This window comes from Polypterus senegalus, chromosome 9 (genome assembly GCF_016835505.1).
Source record: "Polypterus senegalus isolate Bchr_013 chromosome 9, ASM1683550v1, whole genome shotgun sequence".
Classification (NCBI taxonomy): Eukaryota; Metazoa; Chordata; class Cladistia; order Polypteriformes; family Polypteridae; genus Polypterus; species Polypterus senegalus.
Genome location: NC_053162.1, coordinates 174,168,065 through 174,195,875, shown reverse-complemented (window position 1 = coordinate 174,195,875; position 27,811 = coordinate 174,168,065). Strand labels below are relative to the sequence as shown.

The following is a 27,811-nucleotide window of genomic DNA, read 5'->3' as shown; positions in this document are numbered from 1 at the left end:
GGAACTGAAAATCCACACCAGTCTGTTGAGCATGAAAGAGATTCTCCCAAAGTTAATGTGTGGTTTACTTTGGGGGAAAAAAATCGAGTCATAGGCTATTCTTTTTTGAAGGGTGTGTTGTTAATGGTGATAGCTATTTTCAAAATGCTGCAAAATTACCTTATTCCTCAACTTGAACAATTAGGACTGATAGAGAATTCAGTGTTTCAACAAGATGGTGCTTCTTGTCTCTTTGCTTTGCATGTTAAGACAGTTTCTATGTGAGAAATTCACTAACAGATGGATTGGAAGAGGTGGACCATTTTCTTGGCCTCCATGTTTGCCAGATTTGACTGGCTTTCTTTTTATGGGGAAAAGGAATGTATATTTAACCAAACCTCAATCTTTAGAAGACTTGCAGGCTAGGATAACTGATGTGATTGCTGGTATTACTGAAAATCAGGCTTGAAAAACTACAGAATCATATTAACCTTTGTATAATGATGGTGGACATGTTGAAAATTAAGAACAATAAAAAAGTAAGTGTTTCTTCTTTCTAATGCTTTTTACAGATTCTTTCTATCCCATATACTTATAAACTTACAACTATTTTAAATTACACACTGACTTTATGGACACCCTGTATTTTATATACATATATATATATATATTGGGATGTGTGGAGTGGCACAAGAGTGAAGGAGGTGAGTCCACGTTGCTGGAATATTCCGCTTCCTTGCTCACGAGAGCTGTCTCTTCCACACACACACAAAAACCCAGGCCCACACGCAGTGACGCTGATGTCACCCTGTATTCGCTCCCTCCTCAGATGAAAGGAGCAGACAGACTTCCAGCACATGTGAGAAGATAGGCAGTGAGCACACAGCCAAGTCAGCGGCCAGTTTTATCACGTTCTCTGCATCAACCATCGGGTGACAGACGCGTTGTGTGTTGAGCCTGTAATCTTGCAGTTGCACTGGTGGCGGACAAGCAACCCCTGCCTGCGTTAACAGAATTTTGTTGCTCTGCGCAGGGAGTTGTCAGGGTCTGAAAAATCTCACACCACATCCCCCCTGAGTTTTGTTCACACCAGGTTTGGCCAGACGCAAGAGGACATCAGCATTGACGTGAGCGGAGCCGGGATGGTGGTGAACATCAAAAGCAAACAGCTGCAAGCTAATAAACCACCTAGTGAGTCAGGAGTTTGTGTCTTTCGGCTGGTAGAGCCACTGGAGCGGAGCGTGGTCAGTCACCAGGGTAAACCGCCTACCTCACAAGGAATAGCGGAGGGCCTCCACGGCCCACTTAATTGCCAAGTATTCTATCTCGATGGTCGAGTAATTGCACTCCCTGGGGAGTAATTTCCTGCTCAGAAATGTGACGGGATGTTCTTCTCCATCGATACCCTGGGAAAGCACGACCCCCAAACTGAAAGCACTTGCATCCATCTATAGAATTAACTCCTTCGAAAAGTCCGGATTCCACAGAGCCGGTAATGAAGACAAAGCGGCCTTTAAGTCAGAGAAGGACCTCTCATAATGATCGGTTCAGGCAATCCCATGTTTTTTTTTTCTGTCCTTCGTCGGGCCAGTAAGAGGGATGAATCTATGGGCAAATGAATCGCCTATAATAACCAGTCCAAGGAAAGAGTGAACCTGCTTCTGTGTTTCTACCTCACCACTTTGTCCAACTGAGGTTTAATCAAACCATTCCCCATAGAATATACCCCAAATAATGTTTTTCCGACATACCCAATTTACACTTCTTAGGGTTAGTAGTCAACCACCTGGCCTCAAACTGTCAAGCACTGCTTGCAGGTGGTTGAGATGTGACCTCCAATCATTACTGAAAATGACCACTTCATCGAGATACACACCAGCATATGAGGAATGGCGTCTCAGAATCTGATCTGTCATCTGCTGGAAAGTCAACAGCACAACATGGAGGCCAAATGGGAGTCTGGTGAATTCAAACAGCCTCTCTGGGGTGGTGAACGCAGTCTTTTTGCAATTGGACTCCTGCAGAGGTACCTGCCAGTACCCCTGGAAATATATGAGGCTTACCCAAGTTCCTCCAGTAGGTCATCAGTACACAGCATTGTGTACACATCCAACTTGGAAATCTTATTGAAGCGTATACAATCTATACAAAACTGAACAGAACCATCCGGTTTTGGAACCAGAACAATTGGACTGCACCATTTGCTTTTAATGTCGCGAATCACACACAATTTGAGAATCTGTTTCACCTCATTGTGTATCACAGTCCTTGTTGCTTCTGGAATACGATATGGGCGCATCATTACCTTAATACTAGGCCCAGTCACAATTCTGTGTTCAGTAATTTATGTTTGGCCAGGTCAAGCTGAAAAAATATTAGAGTTCGTTCCCATCAGGGACAGCAATTCCGCCATCTGAGTGTGTGTCAAATCATCACCAATAGCAACCTCAGTCTGAGGGCCTGTAGTGGAAGTGACCAACACCTCAGTATCTTGCCACTCCTTCAAAAGCTTAATATGTAAGATTTGCATGGGCTTTTGTCAGCCTGGAATCCTCACCTTGTAGTTCACCAGGTTCATGTGTTCCTTCACTAGTGCCTGGACCAGCCATTTCGTCTGAAATGTATGTGGGTCTGACGGGATCGTCCTTTTGAATTTCCTGTCATAATTACATTTTTGTGCCTCCTGTTTGCGATAGAGGACAATTTTGAAATTTGTTCTTGGAATGAAACAAATCTCCTCCCATGAGTTTCAGTGTGACCCCCCTGTCCACTCTTCTTGAATAATGTCCAACACCCCTTGTGCCCGCCAACCAAATAACAGTTCAGAAGGACTTAAGCCAGTAGATGCCTGTTGAGATTCCTGAATGGCAAACAGGAGAAAAGGCAACACGATGTCCCAAGAGGTTGGGTCATCTTGAGCCACCCACCAAATCATCTGTTTCAGTCTTGTTACATCATTCAGTTAGGCCATTCGTCTGTGGATGATAGACAGTGGTACTCAGTTGTTTAATTGCAAGGCTCTCATATAACTGTTTCATGATGCAAGATGACCGTCATGTAGAAGGTGTACCCTGGCCATTTAAAATCTCATGTGGAATGCCAATGCAAGTAAACACTTCTAATAGAGCCTTAGCAACAGGCCCACAAAATGGCCACCTCGGGACATCTTGTTGCATAATCACCTGACATGAGCATATGCTGATAACCATTCATACTCTTAGGAAGTGGACCAAAAACGTCTAACCCGACTATCTCGAAAGGGACGTCCAAAATAGGCATCGGTGAGGCCTAGTGGATGTATGAGCAGAAATAGTTGGGGCAAGACTTACAAAACTTTTCCACATCAAAAACCCAGCCTGCACGCACACAATGATGCTGATGTCAGTGGCTGGCTTTAACACATGCTGCCCACATCAACCATCGGACCACTGTTTAAAGTCTTCTCTCATTGGGGTTAAGTTCTGGACTCTGTGGTGGCCAATCCATGTGAGCAAATGATGCCTCATGCTCCCTGAACCACTCCTTCACAATTTGAGCCCAATGAATCCTGCCATTGTCATCTTGGAATATGCCCGTGCCATCAGGGAAGAAAAAAATCCATTGATGTAAAAACGTCGTTCAGTATATTCAGGCGGTCAGCTGACCTCATCTTTTTGGGCACATAAACGTTGCCTGAACCTTGACCTGTCTGAATGAAGCAATGCCACATCAAGACAATGCTCCACTAGGCACGATGGGCACATCACTTCATCCGCCTTTCTTCTTACCCTGATGTGCCCCTCACTCTGGATCAGGGTCACTCTGAACTCCTCAGACCACATGACCTTTCTCCATTGCTCCAGAGTCCAATCCTTATGCTCCCTAAGAAACTGAAGCCCCCCAACCCCGATTAGCCTCACTGATAAGTGTTTTTCTTGAGGCTACACAGCTGTTTAGTCCTCATACCTTGAGTTCTCTTTTCATTGTGAGTGTGGAAATGCTCTTACATTCACTATTAAACATAGCCGTGAGTTCTACTGCTGATTATTTTGATTTGATTTCACCAAACGTGATCACGATCAGCCAAGATTTTTTTTTGACCACATTTCTTCCTCGAAGATGATGGGTCATCACTATCCTTCCAGGTTTTAATAATGCATCAGGCAGTTCTTAACCCAATTTTGTTAGTTTTCGACAATCACCTTAGTTGTTTTCTTTGCTTTATGGAGCCCAATAATTTGACTCTTCTGAAGTAGCGTAACATCTTGTACACGATCACAGGGTATGTCTTCCAACATGGCTGTTGAAGGAATAAGAAGCTGCTCACTTCATCAGTTAGTGTTAAATAACTTGTTGCCAGCCAAAACATATTAATCACGTGTGAAGGTACACATGTATGGACGGGCATCCCGGCCAGCATTGGTACCATTCCCTTAACCTGCTGGTATGCCTCCCCAAACCGCTAGATGGTAGAATCCCTGGGCTTCAGGATCCATTCCCATAACTGCAGGGCATCATGGGATTTGTAATGTTGTAAAGGCAACCCTGCTGGGGTCCATGGGTGCCACCAGTGGGTGCTTTAGAGAAGTTCTGATTGACCTGGACGTACTTCCATCGGGCTATGCCCTGGCACCAGTAGTACTCCAGGCTCCAAAATACAAGGAGACGCTCGACCTCACCCAAGCTAAGTTGAGAGGAATTTGAGGAAGAAGAGAGAAGGAAGGAAGGAATCTTTGTTGATTTTGATTATCTTGTTGAGAAAGGAATTTGGGAAGAATAAGTAACCTTTATTTGAACCCGTGGCTGTGTTGTGTTTAGGGTTTGAAGCTCTGTGGAGCCCCCTGTCTTCCACACACCGCAGTACGTATCCAACAGAAGACTCTTGTCTATTTGTTTAGGTAAATCCAGGCAGTGACTTTTTCGGTGGCCAGGCGGTGGCCTGGTGGTCTATGTACACAGGTGCACTGCTCTCCCTGGACCCTTTGGTCTCTTAGCAGGACTGGAGCTGCCTGGTCAGTCCACTGATGGCTGAGGGCTGATTTGGCACCATTGTGCTGCTTATGTTCCGTGCTTGTGACCAGCATCTCTGTTGTGCCACATTATCTTTTTTTAAAGAGGTTCCCAGTGATGGCTTTGAGTTTTAATTTTCAGATGATGAATCATTTATTCACTTTGGCAACTATTTAAACCATTCTGTTATTACTTATAAATGACCTGCTTAGCAATGTGGCCAGCTTTGGTACAAAATATCAAACAATTCTCAATGGCCTTTCTAGGAGAATAGTAAGTGGCATGTCTCCATTAAGCTTATAATGAACCTATAAGGGAAAAAGAAAAGAAATTAGGGCAACATAAAAGGCATCTAACAGCCAGCAGATGTTGAACATGAAGTGGAAATGGTCGAAGTAGACGTTGTGACCAGCAGGGGGCGCCACCAAATCCCAACACACCAACCACGGTCCCGGATTCAAAGAAATGTTTTCTGGTTATTAACACCGCATTTGAACAAGATTCACTTTTATAGCCACCGATTATAAAATGTTCCTCCAGGTGAGTGTCGCCCACTACCTCCCAGTCCCGACTCTGACTCAACTGGAGGAATCCCGACAGCTTCCTTTTATGTTAGACTGGATGATAATTCCGGTGCCGTAACACTGAATGGCGGGTCACATGGAAGTCCCACAAAACAGGGAGTTCTTCTCCCTGCAGCACCCTCTGGTGGCACCCAAGGAACCTGACAAGTTTGTGTCTGAGGACTACAAATCCCATGGATCCCTGCGGGTGTCCATAACCGCAGGAGCCCTGCCATCTTTTGTACTGCTTAGGGTGGACAGTTTCTCCTTGCCCTTCCACTATGGCGTCCCGGCCAGGAAAGGCTCCATCAACCACCCTGGCTGGAGTGCCTGCCCATCCATCTTGGCACCTACAATGTTTGTTTTGTAAATCTGACATCAAACAACTGTGTAGTGCCGAGTTTCTCAAGCTGGTTTTGGGAAATTCAGCTGACCAGTCAGTCAGTCAGTCCATCATTGTCCAACCCGTTATATCCTAACACAGGGTCACGGGAGTCTGCTGGAGCCAATCCCAACCAGCCCAGAGCTCAAGGCAGGAACAAATCCCTGGGCAGGGCGCAAGCCCACCGCAGGGCAGACACGCACACACCAAGCGCACACTAGGGGCAATTTAGGATTGCCAGTGCACCTCACCTGCATGTCTTTGGACTGTGGGAGGAAACCCACGCAGACATGGGTAGAACATGCAAACTCCACACAGGGAGGACCCGGGAAGCGAACCCGGTCTAGCAGCAGCGCCACCACTGCACCACCGTGCCGCCCACAACCAAAGCCAAATCCTGCCTTTGCCTGAAAGCTTACTAATGGACAAAAAAAAAAAAAATTGTTTTAATAATTTTTACTTACTGGAACTTTAGTCTCCTTCACAGTCCTCTCCATGTGAGTGAATGCAGTCGTCCCAACGGTTTTCCCACTGGTGGAAACATTTTTGGAATCGCGGATGAGGATTTTTTCTTTGACTTCCTCCACGGTACACAAACGCTTTCCTTTGAGTTCCTTTCCTTTTTCATATGTGGGAACAAGTAGGGAAGGGGGCAAGAACTCCCAAGACACACAAGTCAATTCAGAAACTCTCTTCAATACTCCGACGTGGTCGCAGTGCATTGCAATCTGGTTTCCAGCTCTTGTCGTTGTAAGTGTCAGTCCTCCCAGGCGAGCAGTGCCGTAGTAGTGTGTGTCCGCTACGTGAACCCGTCGAGCGCCACGATTAGCCGGTGACCAGTCAGCTGAAGCTGGAGCCTCACATTCGTTTTCGATAGCATGTATCAAGATTGGAGTCCAATTCAGAGAGAGTAGGCAAATGTCGTCCACCGAGTATTTTGCTTTACGCCTTCTCTTTGATCTCTCGCCAGATGTCGGTGCCATTTTTGCCTTCGTTTGCGCCTTGCTACTCATGCGAGTGCAGGAAGTCTCGGTCAACACCAATGAAGCTAACTTTCCTTTTAGCGACGAGAGTCCAACTAAAACATAACGGTTGGTTTTGTCACAGTTTACAGTGGATTACCATCGTCAACTCCTCCTTTCGACTTGACATCAGCCCTGAACGAGTTAAAAGCAGTTTTAAACATCCCTACGGTTTCGGCCCTGTTTTCCCAAAGAGAAAACAAAATATAACGCAGACTTGCTGTTCTTTACGATCACTCGTCACAAAAATCGCAGAACACGTTTAATAAGCCCCAGCAGAAACCGACACGGACAATACAGAGCAATGCCAATTGGCAGACTGTCGCAGGATGCTGTACGTGTGCCACACCAACTAAGTCATGATTGTGCGGCAGGTACAGATTCCGGTTGTTTTTGGGTACCCCCTGTAGAGAATAAATTTCCTCAAACTCCCTCTTATCTTATACCTTTGCCGTGTCTCTTTTCTTGCCACTCCACCAGAAAAGTCAAGGAACCTAATCCTGACTGTGGTGCCACGTTAATTGGTGCAGGCTGAACCCTCCGCGCCACCGCATCTGCACATTCAGAATTCTCAATCTGCAGCCACCATTGAAGGAACAGAAGGTGAGGTGGTACAGAAATTTCAAGGGTACATCAAAAAGTAAAGGCAAGTTCAAAATAAAATGACACGGTAACCCAGCAGATAGCAGCTGACACACTACAACACGTTTGCAATGCCTTATGGGTAGTCTGAACACACACGGCGTGGCGCCCTGCCATTAGTCTCGTTGAAGCCAAGGTCACATGAGCATGGACGCCCGCCACGGGATCACTCCATTGTTGGACAACGTGCCGAATTGAGAGGGAGTGAAACCCGCTGAAACTCTCTGAAGAAGAACTTCATAGATGCGATGTGAATGTCAGCATTAAACGACTGCGTTGCTCAGGCAGTAATTATCGCCACTGCTGTGACATCTTTTACTTTTGGCACAGATGTCTTTTTTATTTTATGAATTCACTTTGAACTTCAGCTAGTGAGCACATATGCCAAATGCCCGGTTGGCATCATTATATAAAGACGCATCTCGTGCAGCATTCGGTGGGGTAGTCTTGGGATTCAGAAGAGTAAACGGAATTGTGTGGCTGTGCTGTGGAGAGGTGCCAGTGTGTCCTATCAGGGACACGCGAGTGTCGGTGAACAGCTCTGGCCTTGCCAAGAAAATACAAAATCTGACCTTTCTCCCTAATTTCACACGTTAAAATTTAGATTTTGTGCCTCATGTGTATTAGGTGTCACGCATGGGCGCCTGAGGATCACCTTCCAGGCTCAGGCAAGGGATGCAATACCCTCCTAGGCCAAGAGGGGGTGCCAACGCTAACAATGCCGTCTCCTTTCTCCTCTGTAGTTCTGAGAAGCCACTCAGTGAGGGAACCTTGGCCACGCCCCCCACTCAACTAAACCACGCCTCTTCCGGTCAGGATGACATAAGACTGAGGGCTTCCTGGAAGATGGGGTCTCAGTGTGAGGGAACACAGCCCTGCATGATGGACTCAGACCCACTCAAGAAGGCACAGAGGCTTTAAAGGCAGCTGTTGGGCCGAGTTCTGTTGTGCCAACGCACACTCATTTTTCTTCTTTGTTTTAGGCGTTGCCAGTAAACGGGGTGACCAGCTTGGCACCCTGACTTTTCTTTGGTTCTCCTGTCCATCATGTGCAGCTCACATAGGATATACTAAATTTATATTTATCAGTAAAGAATCTTTATTAGTATTCTGTAAACTGTTTATTCAAATGACACGTTCATAGTTTGCACTCGTTAAGTCAGAGCTTTTCAACATAACATCTCAAGCCCCCTTGATCTCATTCAGGATTGTGAGGGCCTTTTGTGAGCTGCTCTCATGTGTGAAGAAAACTGCCAATCGTGGTATTTGCTGGCGAATGCCAATCAAGCTGCACGGTGATGGGCTGTGAGCACAGGTCCCACTAGCGGACATCGTGCCCTCATGCCAACCTCATGGAGTCCATTTGTGACAGTTTGGTTAGAAACATGCACACCAGTAGCCAGCTGGAGGTCATTTTGTGGGCCTCTGGCAGTGCTCCTCCACAAAGGAGCAGATACCAGTCCTGCTGCTGGGTTGATGCCCTTCTACTGCCCTGTCCAGCTCTCCTGGTATAACAGCCCATCTCCTGGTATCTCCTCCATGCTCTTTTGACTGTGCTGGGAGACACAGCAAACCTTCATGCGATGGCACATATAGATTTGCCATCCTGGAGGAGCAGGAGTACCTGTGCCACCTGAATGGGCTGCAGGTACCACCACATGCTACAAGTAGTGATGATGACACTAGCAAAACAGAAAACTAGAGAAGAATCAGTCGGGAAAGATCAGGAGAGAGCAACTGTCTGTGGCCATCATTCCCTTTTTGGGGGGGTGTCTTGCTGTTGCCCCCCCCCCAAGTGCAGTGCGCCTGTTGGTTGTCACTCTCATTGGCACCAAAGCAGGTGACGTTGATTCACAGTCGGGACAGATTGATATCCCTGAGGCTTCAGTGACTTGGTGTTTGACTGGGATGATTACACGTCCCCTTCATTTTGAGCAGCATATCACACACACACAAACTACCGGTTAAAAGTTTTAGAACTGATTTTTCTAGTTTTTCTTCAGATTTAATCAGTTGAAATGCAATGAATGACCTAAAATAGTAAAAAGGTAAGCAGTAAACTGCCCGAGGTTTAAATTTAAAGTTTAGGTTAGCAAAAACTGAAAATAAAGGAAATTTCAGAATAGAATAGAATTTGTTTCAAAACAACTAATTAGGTGACAACCTACAGATGGTCTGCAGCAGTTTAAGTCAATGAAGCCTTGCAAGTTGAAGCAAACAGTTTGCACAGGTGTCCCGACTTGTGTTGATTACTTCAAACCCCTCTGTGTGTCTTGAAGCAGAGTCGGAGAAGACTGTGTCGCTACACCCTCTGAAGTCCTGCATGGACAGTATTCCAGTGATAATGGCAAGAAAACGGCGATGAACAAATGAAATGAGAACGAGCCATATCACTCTTAGAAGTGTAGGCCTTTCATCTAGAGAAACTGCAAAAAAAAAAAAAATCAAAGTGTCAATGAGTCCAGTGGTGTCCTACACAATCTAAAGGACCCTGGAAACTGGAAGAAACCCGGAGTAGGAAGAGATCTGGCAGAGCCAAAGTCACCAGCCAATCAGAAGACGAGTTTCTGAAGGTCACCTGACAGGCGCCTCACAGCACAACAGCTTCAAGCACAGCTTAACAGTGCAGGTTTACAAAAAGCAAATCTCAGTTTGTGCTGTGAAGAGGAGACTTTACCCAGAGTGCAGTGGTCCACAGCCGGTATTTCAAGGCTTTAATGAAAGGCTTTCTTCCTGCCACTCGCCCTGTCGAACCTGCAGCACAAAGCCTCCCCTTCACAGTAGAAGCTGACATTTGCTTTTTTTGACCTGCACTATTAAGCTCGACTTGGAGTGTCTGGGCTTGCGAGTGTCCTGATAAAAACCAAAGAGTCTGCGGAGAGTGTCGACCTCGTCGAGAGGTTTACTTACCTCGGCAGTGACATTCATGTCTCTGGTGACTCTTCCTCTGAAGTCGGTAGACGGGTTGGGAGAGCATGGGGGGTCATGAGGTCGCTGGAAAGGGGTGTGTGGCGCTCCTGATATCTGCAAAAGGACGAAGGTCCAAGTCTTTAGAGTCCTGGTGCTTCCTGTTTTGTGAGACATGGACGCTATCCAGTGACCTGAGATGATGACTGGACTCCTTTGGTGTCCCTTCAGAGAATCTTTGGGTCCCGCTGTTTGACTTTGTGTTGCTCATGGAGTCCCGAATCAGGCACATTACCTGCGCTGTGAGGGAGCGTCAGTTACGGCACTACGGCCATGTGGTGCGATTACCCGAGGGTTCTCAGGACCCTCCCGAGTGGATGGACCAGGCCATGGTGATGCCCACGTGACACTTGGCTGCAGCAGATAGAGGGTGGGACTTGACTGTGTGTCTGCCTTTTCATCGCGTGGTGGGTGCGGCAACGTGCTGTACCAGTGCATGCTCCCCGACCTGACCTGACCCGACTGTTAGATAGATAGATAGATAAGATACTTTATTAATCCCAAGGGGAACTTCACAATTGTTGTTAAGCTCTGCTTGAAGCTGTTGTGCTGTGATGCGCCTGTCAGATATTTAACCGTTTATCTTGTTTTTAACGGCGTTGTACTGTTGATTGTATCTGCAGTGCCGGACACGATTGTGCTGAAGATCCTCACTCAGCGCCTGAGCAAACTCGACTGCACCACCCAAGGCTGGGTCCTGCACGACTTCCCTCGAGACCTGGACCAGGCTGAGAAGCTGAATGATGCCGGCTTTATCCCCAACAGGTATGTGTGATTTTAGTCCTGGTTACTTGCTCTGTCAGCTGTAAGAAGTATTTTACCGTTGGTCTGGCCCGATTTCTTAGACATGTAGCCATTTCAGTCACTCTGACCAATTATATCCATCACATTTTAAGGTGCTGTAAATATGATAACCTCCAGTATTATTTTTCAGAGTTTAACCTTCTTCTTGTTAACCTCAAGTGTGACTTGGGCTCGGAATTTTATGTAATTACGGTTAAACCCGAGTCAGGCTCAGGGTGACGCGTAATCCTCTGCTGTTCACTGTTAAACCCTAATAACTCATGGGGGAGTATTCTGCTGCCATCTAGTGGACAAAATAACAACATGATCAGGCGATCATGAATATTTCTTGTCACTGAAAGTAGTACTAGGTTGTTGTACCGTGTTAGCCATTATGAATGTAGAGAAAAGCCAAGCAAAATGACACCTTTTATTGGCTAACTAAAAAGATTACAATATGCAAACTTTCGAGGCAACTCAGGCCCCTTCTTCAGGCAGAAGGGGCCCGAGCTGCCTCGAAAGCTTGCATATTGTAATCTTTTTAGTTAGCCAATAAAAGGTGTCATTTTGCTTGGCTTGTCACTGAAAGGTAACTCATCAATATTCATGAGTGGGGCGGAGCCTCCAACGAAAACACAATGGCAAATGAAAAGCCGTAAGGGCAATTTTAGAAGATCTGATTGAGCGATCGTGATGACAAAGTGAATTGGTCATCAGATAGTGAAAAGGATGCATGATATGGCACTGCATGAGCAAACCACCGTGATGTGCCTGGTGAATGTGATCACCTGAAGGTTCAGCAAAAAGACATAATAATTGTGATTGAGTGTGAGACTTTTGCCCCCCTTAGCACTGTTCGCAATGCAGTAATTGTTGTTCATTTTAGGAGAAATGTGGAAGTCAATGCACCTTGGGCTGTGGTAGCCTACAATAACACGAGGGGGGTGTCGTGTCGTGTGGATCGGCCACTGACATTCAACCCTCTGCCCTTAGAAAAGTGCGCACAGAAACAGACTGTGATGTCAGCTCTGCCTTGGTGTCACATGACAGACGTGGCCTGAATCTGAGTCAGTACAGCAGTGGACACTCGACAGACCTTGCCCATTGTATTGATGATGATATTTCAGTGTTTATATGTTTCTGCTACGTGTAATAACATTTTTCATTTTGAAAAGAAAAAAAATTGGCTCATTCTGGGGGGGTGAACACTAAGAATGCAGTGAGTAAATACAAGACATGAGCAATATCACCGGCTAATGTCTCCAAGGTGGCCTCTCTGTTCTCCACTTTCCTTACTGAATTCGCATAATTCACATTTCTCTCGCATCAAGATGCAACTTGACCGTGATTTTCAATGTTGATAGTTCCATCAGTGGAGACCTTGGCGTTAACATTTGCAGTGCACTATGCATTGGGTTTGTCTCTGTTAAATGTCAATTGATATGGGATTTGCAAAAGCAGTGTTGGTGTCTGTGATGCTCCATCTGTTGGAACGACAAAAGCAATGCATACGCCTCTGTTATATACTATTAGGTATGGGGTTCAAAAAGGCAGTGTTAATGTTTGCGATGCTCCATCTGTTGGAACGACAAAAGCAATGCATACGCCTCTGTTATATACTATTTGGTATGAGGTTCATAAAGGCAGTGTTGGTGTCTGTGATGCGCCATCTGTTGGAATGACATAATAAGAATGTATTTTCTTATAAAACATGACAAAGTCCTAGCAACTGGACAGGCAGACAGACACTTTCTGTTTATTAAGGCGGATAATGAATGTAAGTTTTAGCAAGTGTGTGTTATTGCGTGACAGTAAAGAGCCAGACTCTCTCTATTCTCAGAAGTCTTAAAGGATGAAACACATTTTCGTGTAGAGTTTCTTTTTCATTTGCATTCTGATTTCAATTTCCACAAGGATTGGAGGTTGTGAGGCAAGAAAGCACCCCCATTACACAACAACATTCAGTAATCCAAATGACAAAGAAGCCATCGAGTCCATCAGGTTTGTCTGTTTCGCTCCTAGCTAAGTCGCTCCCATGTCTCAGGAGAGGTCCACACGACTTGGTAGCTTGTTCAACTGAATTCTAGAAGTCTTTGTTTGACAAGGTCCCCCCTGACGTCCCCCCATAATCCCTACAGGGATCACGTAGTACACAGCTGACTCTCTAACTGCAGGCTTTGTTACGGGTGAACTTAATCAAAGTCTTTGGTAATTCTGATGGCCCGTCTGCACGTAGCCTTCCGTGTCTGCGCTTGTCTGAGGCGGAAGTGGCCGCGTGTTGTGATGCTCTGTACGTGGTGGACCTCATCTGCTCCCTTTGGTTTTCAGCCGAGTAATCGCACACAACACTATAAAATGTCACGTCAGTATGGCGGCACAGAGTTTAAGCGTAAGGTGCCTTGTTCTGTTCAGCACGTTTAAGGATTTAAGTTGACGTTTTATTCATCTTTTTAATTGCCTCACTGCATAGTCATAAGCATGAGAATGTCAAGTTAATGTAAATCCTTTAAATCCTTTGCAGTGTTTGCTTTGTATAGGTCAGCATGCCCTATAGTTCTAATTAAAGCTGCCACCACTGGGCTCCATGTTAAGGTGGTCTTTGATAGGGAAGTGTGTTTTTCGGGTAAACTGAAATGCTCACTATGGAAGATTATTTGTGCCAACATTTAAAATGCGATCCAATGTGTTAACTATAGGAAAGTGCAATACGTGTGCTAGTGGGCCATCTCATCATGTTACCGTTTAAAACACATCCACCAAATGATCCGATTGCCTTTCACAGCGCCACATGATTTTTATATCAGTTTACAACGCATTTTCATTCCTATTCACAGATCGTGTGTCATAACTAAAAGCAAAGCAGACAGAATTGCATTTCGCTTACGGGCGCCTCACTGCATCCTGCATGTTGATTCGAGGCCGCGCTTCAGTGGTGCCAAAACTAAATGTAATCAAGCGACCAATCAGCATCAAAAGGCAGGGCTGTTGACGCCCCTTGCCCCACCTCTTGACACTGATTGGTCATTTGAGTGCGGCCTCGAATTGAAGCGCAGTACACACTGAGACATTTGAAACTGACATAGAAACCAATCACGTACTGTAGTGGAGAGGACTCCATTGTTTGGTTGATATGTTTTGAAATATGACACAAAATTAAATGGACCACCTGCATATGATTTACATCTCGACGTAGTTAACAGGTTGGATTGCATTTAGTTTTGGCACACATAATCTTCCATTGCTCACCACTGAACCCCAACTCGTCAATTTTAAATTCGAGCCTTGACCGTTAAACTCTTTCGACAAATTCTGTGATGTGTTAAATTAGGTCAAGGTTATTAACTCTAAGGGGACTTGTACGGTAGGTGGATACAGCAGTAGAAACCTAAAAACACGGATAGAATAAATCAGTCAGTCAATCAGTAAATCAATCAGTCACATACACTGTGTAGAAATTGCAAAATGAACTTAATGGAACATTAAGGAGGAAGCACTGAATTACCTGATAGCAGCTGGCAGAAAAGACCCCCAGATGTGCTCCTTCTTGCTGTTGTGTGTTTCCTGCCATATTTTTCAGTTTTGGTTTCTTCATTAAGTTGTTTTGTGACATGTGCCAGATAGATAGATAGAAAGATGTGAAAGGCACTATATAATAGATAGATAGATAGATGTGAAAGGCACTATATAATAGATAGATAGATATATGAAAGGCACTATATAATAGATAGATAGATAGATAGATAGATGTGAAAGGCACTATATAATAGATAGATAGATATATGAAAGGCACTATATAATAGATGTGAAAGGCACTATATAATAGATAGATAAATGAAAGGCACTATATAACAGATAGATGTGAAATGCCTATATGATGGATAGATAGATGTGAAAGGCACTATATAATAGATAGATGTGAAAGGCACTATATGATAGATAGATAGATATGAAAGGCACTATATAATAGATAGATGGGTAGATAAATATGAAAGCTACTATATAATAGATGTGAAAGGCACTATATAATAGATAGATTAATTGTGATGCCAACCCAGTTACTTGGTTTTGACCGACACCCAGTTGTTTCAAATTGCCTCGATGTCTTTCTAAGGTGCGATTGGGGGATTTCTAATGCCATGGAAGGTTTCTAGTGTCCTGCCTCAACTGGTGCTTTTTCATTCCCTTATCTGTTTCTGTGAAGTTCCTTTTTGTCCTCATAATGTACAGTCATGGTTAAAAGTTTTGAGAATGACAGAAATATTCATTTTCACAAAGTTTGCTGCCTCAGTTTTTAGGATGGCATCGACTCCAGAATGTTCTGACAAGTGATCAGATGAATTGCAATTAATTACCAGGTCCCTCTTTGCCATGAAAATAAATTTCATCCCAAAAAAAACACTGCATGTCAGCCCTGAGGACCTGCTGACGTCACTTCAGTGATCCTCTCATTCACACGGGTTAGAGTGTCGACGAGGACAAGGCTGGAGGTCACTCTGTCACGCTGATCGAGTTACAATAGAGAGGTGAAGAAGGCTTCAGGGCACCCAAGAAAGTCCAGCAAGTTCCAGCAGCGTCTCCTAAAGTTGATTCAGCTGTGGGCACCACCAGGGCAGAGCTCGCTCAGGAATGGCAGCAGGCAGGTGTATGTGAGGTGAAGACTTCTGGAGGATGGTGTGACGATGTGGGTTCTGGCTCCACACTCCCATTGCTATTGGAAGCACTCGAACCCAACACCGTCGATAATGTAACCGAGTGAGCTAGTCAATGGAGGCAAATGATTCCAGCAAGGGGAAGGTATACAAAAAGTGCCAAAGTGCTTTTATTTATAATTGTCCATCAAATCAAAAACAGTGTTCCAATAAATAGTGCAGATCTTCAATAAAATAAATAATCCATTAAAAGAACACGTGGGGGTTAATACTCAATAGAAAAAACACATTCCTTTAAAACATGAGGTTAAAACTTCTTATGGAATCAATCTTAAAACACTAACACAATCCGGTGCCTATTTTCTGTATGCGTCTCACCTGCTTATCCCGTACGGGCTTAGCAGCAGGCAAGACGCTCTCTGCAGCTGCCCTCCTACTTCACACGCTCGAGACTGGAGACCTCCCGATCCCTGGCTTCGGTCTGGCACTCATCCCAGTTCCCGAGACTTGATTACCCTCAACGGCCAGGTCGCCCACGTTGGGGATTCCATCACCAAGTCTCCCGACTTCCGCTGCCTTTTCCATGGCCTCTGCGGCCCGTCGCTTTCACCTTGTCACTCCCGCTACCAGATCGCTCAGCGGGAGCGACATCTACACAAACACCTGGGTGTCGGCCTAACACCCAGCTTCCTCGCAGCTGCCCACGAGCGCTCGATCGCGCGCTCACCACATGCTCCGCGTGTCCGTCTCTCTCCTGCACCGCTTGCTTCCACGCTCCCTGTAACCTCCGTCCTCTCCTTTCCTTTCTCTCTGATCGATTCTCTCTCTTTCTCCCCAACCGACTTGCGCTTCTTTTAAAAATGTGAGGGGCCATCACAGCTGCAGCATTAGCCACGGGAGCAATCACGAATGTGGGTAGTTCCTCACCTGTGCACACGGTGAGAAACGCCCACATCGACGACTGCCCCGCGGCTCGCTACAACAACGCCCCCCTCACGAAGCCGCCTCGGGTGCGGTGATTATTTATTTAAAATCAATGGCCTTTTCTCCACGAGCTGTGGACCCATAACACCACAGATGGCCCGGTGGGTGTCAAGAAGGGCAGCAAAGAAGCCAAGAAAAACATCAGGGACAGACGGATTTTCTGGGATTGGACTACTGAGAACTGTTGGGGTCAAGTCATTCTCTGATGAATCCCCTTTCTGATTGTTTAGGGCATCGGGGAAAAAAGAAAAGGTGAGCGGCGCTACCATCAGTCCTGTGTCAGGCCAACAATAAAGCACCCTGAGACCATTCATGTGTGGCGTTGCTTCTCAGCCAAGGCAGTGGGCTCACTCACAATTTGGCCTAAGAACAGCCATGAATAAAGAATGGGACCACAACATCCAATGAGAGCAACTTCTCCCAAACATCTAAGAACAGTTTGGTGACCAACAATGATGGAGCACCGGGCCATAAGGCAAAACTGAGTACTAAGTGGCTCAGGGAACAAAACATCAAAATGTGGAGTCCATGGCCAGGAAACTCCGCAGACCTTAAACCTGTGGAGAACTTGAGGTCACGAAATGGGTGGACAAACAAAAACCCCCCAATTCTGACAAACTCCAAGCATTGATTCTGCTAGAATGGGCTGCCATCAGTCAGGATTTGGCCCAGAAGTTGATTGCCAGCCTGCCAGGGCGAATTGCAAAGGTCTTGAAAAAGAAAGAAGGGCCAACACTGCAAATATGGACTCTTTGCATAAACTTCATGTCATTGTCAATAAAAGCCTTTGGAACTTCTGAAATGCTTGTCATTGTAATTCAGTCTACCATAGAAACAAACATCTGACAAAAAGATCTAAAAACACAGAAGCAGCAAACATTGTGAAAATTAATATTTGTGTCATTCTCAAAAGTCTTGGCCACGACTGTATTTTTAGTTTTGATTTTTCCACTCGTATATCATCATCATCATCATCATCATGTGTTATCTCAAGCCGGTTCAGTGAGGCCCACATCACAGGTGGGTCTCGTCCATTTGAACAAGCTGGACCAGAACAGGCCACCAGTCTACTCCACTCCACTTCATTCAAGTCGAGTTTTGATGGCCCCTCCATCCCTGCTGTCTACCGGACCACTTGGCCACGTATTCCACGTGTCTGAGGTCCTCTGTGTTGTTTGGGCTCCGATTCCGAAAGTGGCAGACGATTGTTCTTCCCTTCTTCTTCTTCGCCCAGGAGTGAAGTCATATAATCAGGCCGTTTGAAAGGCTTACAGGGATTGAGCCATCAGATTATGACTGACATTCAAATAAAAAGGCAGAGGATCATATTAAGCCAGGAGGGATGAATAAAGTAGTTTTCCCTTTCCGTGGGTAGAGGGGTTAACTGGAATTTGCCTGTTGGAATTGCACGGAAGTCTCTCTGTGCGTGGTAAGGGGGTCAGCAGGGTTAATTACTCCATTACAGAAAAAGCTGAGCCTAGAGCTGTTTAAACAGCGAGGTGTGAGCTGGGGATTAGTCCTCATTACTCTAGCTAAAGGAGCGCCAGCGACCCAGCGAGCTGCCATTTACCAGGAGTTTGTTAAGCATGGAGAAGAATATTCATTGTGGAGTTGGCCTATGCAGAGTGGCAGGGACGCTGGTAGGCTGGCCTTGACAATCACTTGAGCTCAGTGGGGCGATGACTATCCAGATTACCCGAGACCACCCTAGTAAAGACCCCTGACTATTGATTACCCGAACTGTTTGAGCTCCAGGAGGGTCTGATGGTGCGCTCAGATTGTCAAGGTGCCCGCGCTTTTTGCTGGGATGCCAAGTGCAAGATCGTTTCTCTTTGCATACTGGATTTTGGATGGAGATATTACACTACATCAGCATTCTGGCTTTATACACAGTCAGAAAATGAAAGGGCACCACCGGAATTGTGTATTTAAAGGCCGGCTTGCATACAGATCAAAAGCACAATCTCCCGAGCCTGCAGATGAAATTACATTTTGAGCCGTGGAAGATACATAACCTTTGCACTGTGTACAGTGATGACAAAGACCTCCCAGGCATGTCAAGCAAGCTGCCATCCCTCGAGAGAAACTATTATTGATAAAAAAAGGAAATAAATAAAATAAAAAAATCCAATTATTTGTGCCAAAAAAATATGATGGGCATTACTCTGATAGATGATATTTCAAAATTTAAACAGAAGTTCAATTATAGCGTTCAAGGAAAATCAATATTAGGCGCTAAATCATTCAGCTCTGTGCCAGCCTGAATTAAAACAGGAGAGGATTCCTGCATGGGGGGCCGACTTGGGTATCCAGAGTGACCAGCAGAACTTTGATAACAACATGGCCTCTGGACACATGCCAGCTGCGGACCTCCCAGGTGTACGGCTACGAAATCGCATTCTCTGAGGGCGGCTCCACACAATTCATCTTCTTCTTATCTCACGAGGTGTAGGGACCCCCCCAAAAAATATGTGGAGCTTAAAATGAAGGTTTGGTTCCAAGACAGGAAGGACATCTTCCTAAGATTAGAATGAATACTTGTACTGTTATTATAAATGACTAGACCTTGAAAGAAAATTGATAGATAGATAGATAGATAGATAGATAGATATATGAAAGGTACTATACAATTAATAGATAGATAGAAATGAAAGGCACTATATAATAGATGGAAGGGTGAAAGGCACTATATAATTAATAGATAGATAAGTAAAATACATTATTTAATTAATAGACAGAGAGATTGATAGATAGGTGAAAGGCACTATATAATTAATAGATAGAAAGGTGAAAGGCACTATATAATTAATAGATAGAAAGGTGAAGGGCACTATATAATTAATAGACAGAGAGATAGAAAGGCACTATATAATTGATAGATAGATATATAGATAGGTGAAAGACATTATTTAATTGATAGATAGAGAGATTGATAGGTGAAAGGCACTATATAATTAATAGATAGATGTATAGATAGGTGAAAGACATTATTTAATTGATAGAGAGATGTATCGATAGGTGAAAGGCACTATATAATTAATAGATAGAAAGGTGAAGGGCACTATATAATTAATAGACAGAGAGATAGAAAGACATTATTTAATTGATAGAGAGATGTATAGATGGGTAAAAGGCACTATATAATTAATAGGCAGAACTATATAATAGAAATGTGAAGGGCACTATATAATTAACAGATAGATAAATAGAAAGGCACTAATATAATTAATAGATATATAGATAGGTAAACTGCAGTGGGCTGGCACCCTGCCTGGGGTTTGTTTCCTGCCTTGTGCCCTGTGCTGGCTGGGATTGGCTCCAGCAGACCCCCATGACCCTGTGTTAGGATATAGCGGGTTGGATCAAAGAATCACAAATGATCAAAAGAGACACAAAACATGAATATGAACCCCAGGCAGAGTTCGAGACACGACCTAAATGCTGCTAATACTGAATACTGCTAAGATTGTTGTCTTTTCAGAATTAGTCTGTTTACAGCCAGTTGGTAAATTCTACATGACTTATGTGGACAGTAGGGGGCGCTCCAGCTCCCTAAACACCCAACACAGGAGGGCTCAGGACACACATTCAAAGCCCAAAGAGTCTTTATTTGTGACAAACTCTTCCCTATAAGCGTTTCCCACCCCAATCACAGCCACAAGTACAATAAAGCACAATATCACGATAAACCACTCTTTGTCAGATGATTTCTGCGTCTGAGGTGTGTTTTGGCTTCCTGCAAATCTATAAAGGACTAAACGGGTCACGAACATGAATGGGTGCACAATGAAAAGGGACCTGACTGGTGGTCTTCCCATGTCGTAACTCTGTTAGACAGAAACTATTTTGATATAATTAAGGGGACAAATTCGACATGAAAAGAGAATTAATTAATAAAAATGAGACTTTATATCTCCGAAAAAAAACCAAATCATACACTGATGAAAAGGCCCCCGGCAATTAACCAACAAGCTAATTAATTAGACGCGGTACACATTAAATGAATTTAAACAAGTGTGGACAGAATTGAAGATGACTATGAATTTTGAAAAGTGGCTTCTTCATTTTCATTTTTGCATGTTTGTCATGACTGGGAGTCCCAATGCATGTCAGTCCCAAATGTGCTCTGACCCCCAAAGGTCATGCGAAAAGACAGTTTCCTCTTGGGGATTAACAAAGTATATAGAACTGCAGGTCTAACATTGTGGTCAGCAGCACAGGAGCGCCGCAGGGGACTGGACTTTCTCCGGTCCTGTTCAGCCAACATACATCAGACTTCCAATACAACTCGGAGTCCTGCCACATGTAAAAGTTCGCTGACGACACTGGTATGGTGGGCTGCATCAGGAGTGGGCAGTAAATTAAATTAAATCAAAGACATTGTTAAATGGTGCGACTCAAACCATCTACACCTGAACACCAGCAAAACCAAGGAGCTGGTGGTGGATTTTAGGAGGACCAGGGCCCTCATGGACCCCGTGAGTAGTGATTGGCAGGCGGACGCGTCTCTTTGGGTGACCATTGTGGCGGACCGCCGAGGCCCTTACTTGGCCAGGACGCCTTTGTCCTTCTCTTATTCCGGATACTGTCTCCCCTGGACACTGTAAAAATGAATAGACTCGACACACTTATAAAGGTTTGGGGCAGCCACCTGTATGTTATTCCTGGCTGCAAAAGGTTTTTAAGTGGTACAGAGATGTTCTCAGTACGGAGTCCAAAACAGAACTGTCGAGGGTTTGTAACAATGGCGGCTTTAGGGGAACAGACAGGAAGTGACGTAAGGGAACTGGAAGTGACGTCATCCGCTCTGATTCAGACAGGTTTTCCCGCGGTTGGTCTGTAGAGATAACAGGAGAAGGTTTTGTGCACCCCGCCACTCCCTGGCCTGGCGTGGAATTGCCTTTGCTTGGTCCATACACCGTCCTCCTAGTCTCACATGTGTGACAACAAGTTTGGAGCATGGAAGCTCAACCCTGCTGGGGCCGTGGCCGTTTACTGGAGCCTGTTTGGCAGCACTTCCACCACACCTGAAAGTGCTGCCAGAAGAAGGTCACTGGACACCTGTGATCCTCCCAGGTGGTCCTATAAAAGGGGCCATTTGCCTCTATTTAATGACCAGAGTCGAGAGGAAGAAGGACAAGGCCTGTAAAGAGGACTGGAGCCGAAGGGACTGTGCTGTACTTGGTGTTGGGGACATTGTGCTCTTGTGCGCCTCCCCAGCTGTAAAATAAACGTGTGGTGAAACTCGTGTCCTGCCTGTCTGTGTCGGGTTAGGGTGGCTGTACGCGCCCTCGGCTTCACAGCACCCACAAAGCCCAGGCAAAATAACAGAGGCAGCTTCGTATTATATAAAATCCAACATGTGTATGTCTGTCCGCTTTTCACAAGTGAACTACTGAATGGATTTAGATCGAGATTTTTCTAGAATTTGCTTGATTTTGCGACTTCTCTCATTGTGCTAAGTATCCTAGTTTGCTTGCAGGAGTGATATATTCGTGCTAATCCGTTAGGAAACATCCATCCATCCATCCATTATCCAATCCACTACATCTACACGAGCACATGCCCCCCCTTCAGTGCGGCACGGTACTGTCTGCCTCACCTTGTGCCTTTACACTGTGGTTTTATGTCCGATCAGCAAGACTAGATATGTCACACACATTCATTAAAGATATTAGCCAGACTGTGGAAAGTCAGGGTGTATAATAAACGTGTCTGTAAACAGTATATTGGCGACATACAGAGAGACAGCAACAGGCAACAATTACATGCATCAACCCAGCATGTGAGGGAGAGTGCAGTCCGAGGTGAGGTGAGGCTCATTGCTGCCTCACCTCGCATTTCTCCTCTTTATCTATCCTTCCATCCATCCATCACCCAACCCTCTATATCCTAACTGCAGGGTCACGGGGTCTGCTGGAGCCAATCCCAGCCAACACAAGGCAAGAAACAAACCCCGGGCAGGGCGCCTTCCCACCGCAGCATTACAAAACAAGAATTGTTACATTTCCGTGAATGAATTTTTGCATCAGGAGAACAATAAGAGCACATTTAATTGAGGCCCGTTGCTCTGTGGTCCTCGCCAGCTGAGACTGGGCATCCCCGCCATGGTCCCAACGCAGATCTGCTCCATGTGCTGTAGACATGGGTTGCATGCGGTTTATTGCCACTGTGGTGCGTAGATTTTATACATTCTGCCTCTGTCTGCATTGATCTTCTCTCAAAGAATTCATTTTTCTTCCCACATGGACAGATGACTGAGAAAGGACTGAGAATGAACCCACCGTGAGTGTGCGTGGCACGTGACTAAATCTGACTGGTATTGCCTGATGAGGCAGGCCCTTGCTTTCCGTAAATAATTTGGATCAGCTTTCATTGACTCGAGAGTCTGCACAACTTTTACTTTCCACCTGGCTTCCGAAAATCGAATCTTTTAGACTGCCCCCCTGAATTCCTAACCTAAACCCCACTGTCTTTTGGGTCGTCTTTCCCTTTCCCAACCCTAATCCTAATGTTTTTACCCCTCTTCCCTAATCCTAATCTTAAAGAGGGTGAGACAATGGAGGGATGGCTTAGAATACTGTAGGTCTCTACCGGGACAAATGGATGGGCAAGATGGAGTGAAGCATAAAGAACGAAACAGCAGTGCCAGGCTGGAGTCAATGCGTGAGATCCCATGTTCCCGTGAGTAAGGATCCAGATTTAGAAATTCCAATTTAAAAAAAAAAAAGAAGAAAGCATATAAAATGATGAGAAGACCCCCCGACAAAAAGTAACAAGGACTTTTACAGCATTTTCAGTTAGTCGGGGGCCGTGTGCTGCGTCTCACTGGCGGTATGAAAATCCCTAACCGTCCGTGGCCGGTGGTGTCTCGGGTTGTTCTGTATGCTGTAACATTTCTTTCAGACATTTGTACGCCATCAGATATTCGTTGATTTGAATGAACGTGCCATTTGAGGTTATTCAGAGAGCACGTATTACCATCATATACTGTATAGTAGTTTCTTTACGTGCCTGATTTTCAATTGGATTGTAAATGCTATCCTTTGCCTGCTGAAGGGACTCTTTACATACTGAGTAAAGGCAACATCTCCATCTTCTTTACCTTTTAATGTCTTTTTAGAGATGGCCAGTGGTGGTACCCTTGCACCCCACCGCCCAAGTACTCTTCCATTAACATTAGACTTGTTGAACTAATGGAGGAAATCAACTCCAATTACCTCTTAGAAAGCCTCAATTATACCATTAACATCCCCCGGTGTCGAGCTAATGGCGAGAGACTTCATTTGCATAGCATTAAGTTAATTGAGCTGGAGGTCTGTGGTCCACAAGAGCTAAACAATCGAGTGATAATGTTACTGATTGGGGTAGAGATGGTCTGATGGCGGCGATTTACCTGACAGTTTTATTAATTAACAGCTATCAAGTTACGCGGGCTTTTAATGCAGATAGATAAATAAATCAATAATGACAAGTCCTGCCAGCTCATCTGCATAAAGGGACCTGCCATCGCGGTAAACTGACCTCCACGTCCCACCTCAGTGAGCTTTTTACATGTTAAGATGCTAAACAGCCTAATAATTCTGTCTTTCCTTCCAGAAATAAAAATCCAGCCTTTTAAGTTTTATTGATTAGTAGCCGGGTAAGATTTTTTTTTTCTCATTGGAAATTGCAGCATGCTCCTTTTATAAGGCATCATGAAATAAAACACATTTTCAAATCCAAAAAGAAATACTTTGCTGGGATGATTTAGAGAATACATTGAGCAAGGCAGACTGAGCTCACCAGTGCATCCATCGCAGCTCCCATTTAAGATTATGGAGAAATAACAATCAAGAAAATAGTCTGAGACAGTCTGTGCTGTCCTGAAATGAAACCTGCCTCACTTTAGCAGTCCCCCTAACTGTATATGGGCAGTTTTAATAATATAATAATAATACATTTTATTTATGTAGCGCCTTTCATGCACTCGAGGACACTTTACAATTCAATAAACACATTATTAAGTTTTCTTTTTAAAGAAACGCAGATTAACCTCAGGCAGGTAGAACCACAGCTGCTTCGGAGTCCACACTCTGCTCAGTTCAACATAACAGCCACAGGAAATATTCATTTTATTTTCTGTAATTACCGTATTTTTCGCTCCATAAGATACACCTGATTATAAGACGCACCTGATTATAAGACGCACCTGATTATAAGACACACCTAGGGTTAGAGGAGGAAAACAAGAAAAAAATATTCTGAACCAAATGGTGTACTAATCCTCTTTAATAAAAGCCCTGTGTGGGTCCAGGTGCCCGTGTGTGTGTGTCTTTTGATGAAGTGCGCATGCGCGAGGCTCGGTGTGACACGCATGACTGGCATCGTGGACGTACACACACCGGAAGCTGGGCACACAGTGAATGGCGTAGCCGCGGTCTTGCATGATAAGCAAATAAAGGACATCATTGCTGGGGAGAGTGCTGATTGGGTAGTCGCGGCCGCATACATAAAATCCGTTGCTAAGGAGACGCCACACATACTGCCGCGTGCATGTTTACTAACTATCTACTAACAATCCATCCATCCATTTTCTAACCCGCTGAATCCGAATACAGGGTCACGGGGCTCTGCTGGAGCCAATCCCAGCCAACACAGGGCACAAGGCAGGAACCAATCCTGGGCAGGGTGCCAACCCACTGCAGGACACACACCAAGCACACACTAGGGCCAATTTAGAATCGCCAATCCACCTAACCTGTATGTCTTTGGACTGTGGGAGGAAACCCACGCAGACACGGGGAGAACATGCAAACTCCACGCAGGGAGGACCCAGGAAGCGAACCCGGGTCTCCTAACTGCGAAGCAGCTGCGCCACCGCGCCGCCCTACTAACAACATGTCACCCAAAAAAACAAAGGACACATCAAGTAGGACAAAAGACGCAGACACTCAAATCGTAGATAAGCAACATCTCCTGGAAGAACGGTCAGCTCAGCAAGTAAACATCAACAAAAGAAAGGCTGAAAGACAAAGAAAAATACGAGCAAATAGTTCGATTGTAAAAAAGAAAATGAGCGTCAGAATATTCCCCGTATTGATTTGGCTCCATCCTCTACTAATTTACCCTTTACCATAAGAAGGCGACAATTTCCAGTTACATTAGCCTTTGCCATAACAATTAATAAAGCTGAAGGGCAAACCTTAGAAAAAGTTGCCGTTTACTTGCCAGAACCAGTATTCAGCCACGGTCAGTTATATGTGGCATTATCAAGAGTCAGAAGTTTTACAGATGTTGTTGTCAACGTTGTAGATGGTCCTGAACAAGAGTGTTTACAAAAAATGTTGTCTATAATGAAATTTTATTGAAAAATTTCCTGAGGTACAAAAATAAAAACATTTTCCTAAATATCTTCTTCAGATATTGTGTATTACAGATTGTTATAAAGCTTTACACTAAGGCAATATTAATTATACTTACTGTATTGTCATATACGTTTGTTTTATTTTTAATATTATTTTACTTTAGGCTTCTTGCAAAAATATTTTTAACAAAAAAATTAAGACAACAAACAGATTGAGGTTAAGGTCCCTTGCCATTTAATATAGACTGTTCCTAATAATGTTTATGCACTACTGTTCTAGCGCCCGTTATTGTAACGGGCTTAATGTCTAGTATATTTAATAAAATATAGCAGAATAAAACATTTCAACCATGTAAAGTCAACATCATCACTGTCATTAGCAAATGAGCAGAGACTTTAAGGTTCAAGCACTCCTCTAGTTTTCTGAAAACCCCAAAAACTCCTCGTCGCTAGTGTCAGAATTTATGAAGCTCAGTTGCTCACAATCACTGATATCACTTTCTTCGCTATCTGTCTTCATATATGATACTATCTTCAGTTCCATCTAAGGCATTGCTAATGGCAGCTTCCACCTGCAACTATATAGGGTGGTCCAGATCTAATTATGCAATTTTCATTACGTTATAATTTATTAAGTTTATTACATAGAAAATCACCCGAAAAATCCCGGACCATCGAGAAGAGTGCGAACTGACAACATGAAGAATCGTCTTCGCGCCGAACTGGAATCGTCCCTGCATAAATCAAAGTCATCCAGACGATCTGGACCACCCTGTAGACTCTTCAGTAAGCGAGCGACTCTCCATGTTAGTGTTTAGATCTGGACGGTGCATGTGTCCCAAACATTAACATTTATGTGTTATTTACATAAAAGCCAAATCGAATGTTATTTACCTTGCTTTATTTACTTACTTCCTACAGCGTAAAGTCACAAGTAGACTGCAGAGCTTCTTGCGTTTGATTGACACGGGCGTGCTCAAAAAATACACGTGTAATGCCACGAAAAGTGCACGCTGACACTTCAGTTTGCAAGCAACGGTACGAGAATGCAGTCAGACTTCTTTTTTGGGCACATACACCGTCCAGATCTAAACACTAGCGTGGAGAGTCGCTCGCTCGCATACTGACGAGTCTATAGCTGTAGGTGGAAGCTGCCGTCGCTGTACTTTGTATATAAGAGTCACATTGAATGTTATTTACCTGTTGACCTTGATTTATTTACATATCTTCCTACAGCGTAAAGTCACAAGTAGACTGCAGAGCTTCACGTGTACATATACAAAGTACAGCGACGGCAAAAGTACGACGTGCATTCTTTCTCCAGTGTAGAAGGGTCGTCATCATCTGGGTCAGGTCAAGTAATACACATCACGGTCTGTGACGCAATATTTGCTCCATAAGACGCACAGACATTTCCACCCTCCTTTTGGGGAAAAAAAGTGCGTCCTATGGAGCGAAAAATACGGTAATTATTTTTTTTAATTAAGCAGTGCACTGGACGATGG

General features: G+C 44.5%; 1 protein-coding gene across 1 annotated transcript in view; it reads left to right on the top strand.

The window, feature by feature from the left end:
• ak8 (adenylate kinase 8) overlaps positions 1–27,811 on the top strand; it is a 163,400-nt gene that overhangs the window by 113,277 nt on the left and 22,312 nt on the right. The window contains exon 12 of the mRNA XM_039764300.1: positions 11,168–11,309. Within this exon, the coding sequence (XP_039620234.1) occupies positions 11,168–11,309 (142 nt within the window). The remainder of the gene's footprint in view (positions 1–11,167; positions 11,310–27,811) is intronic.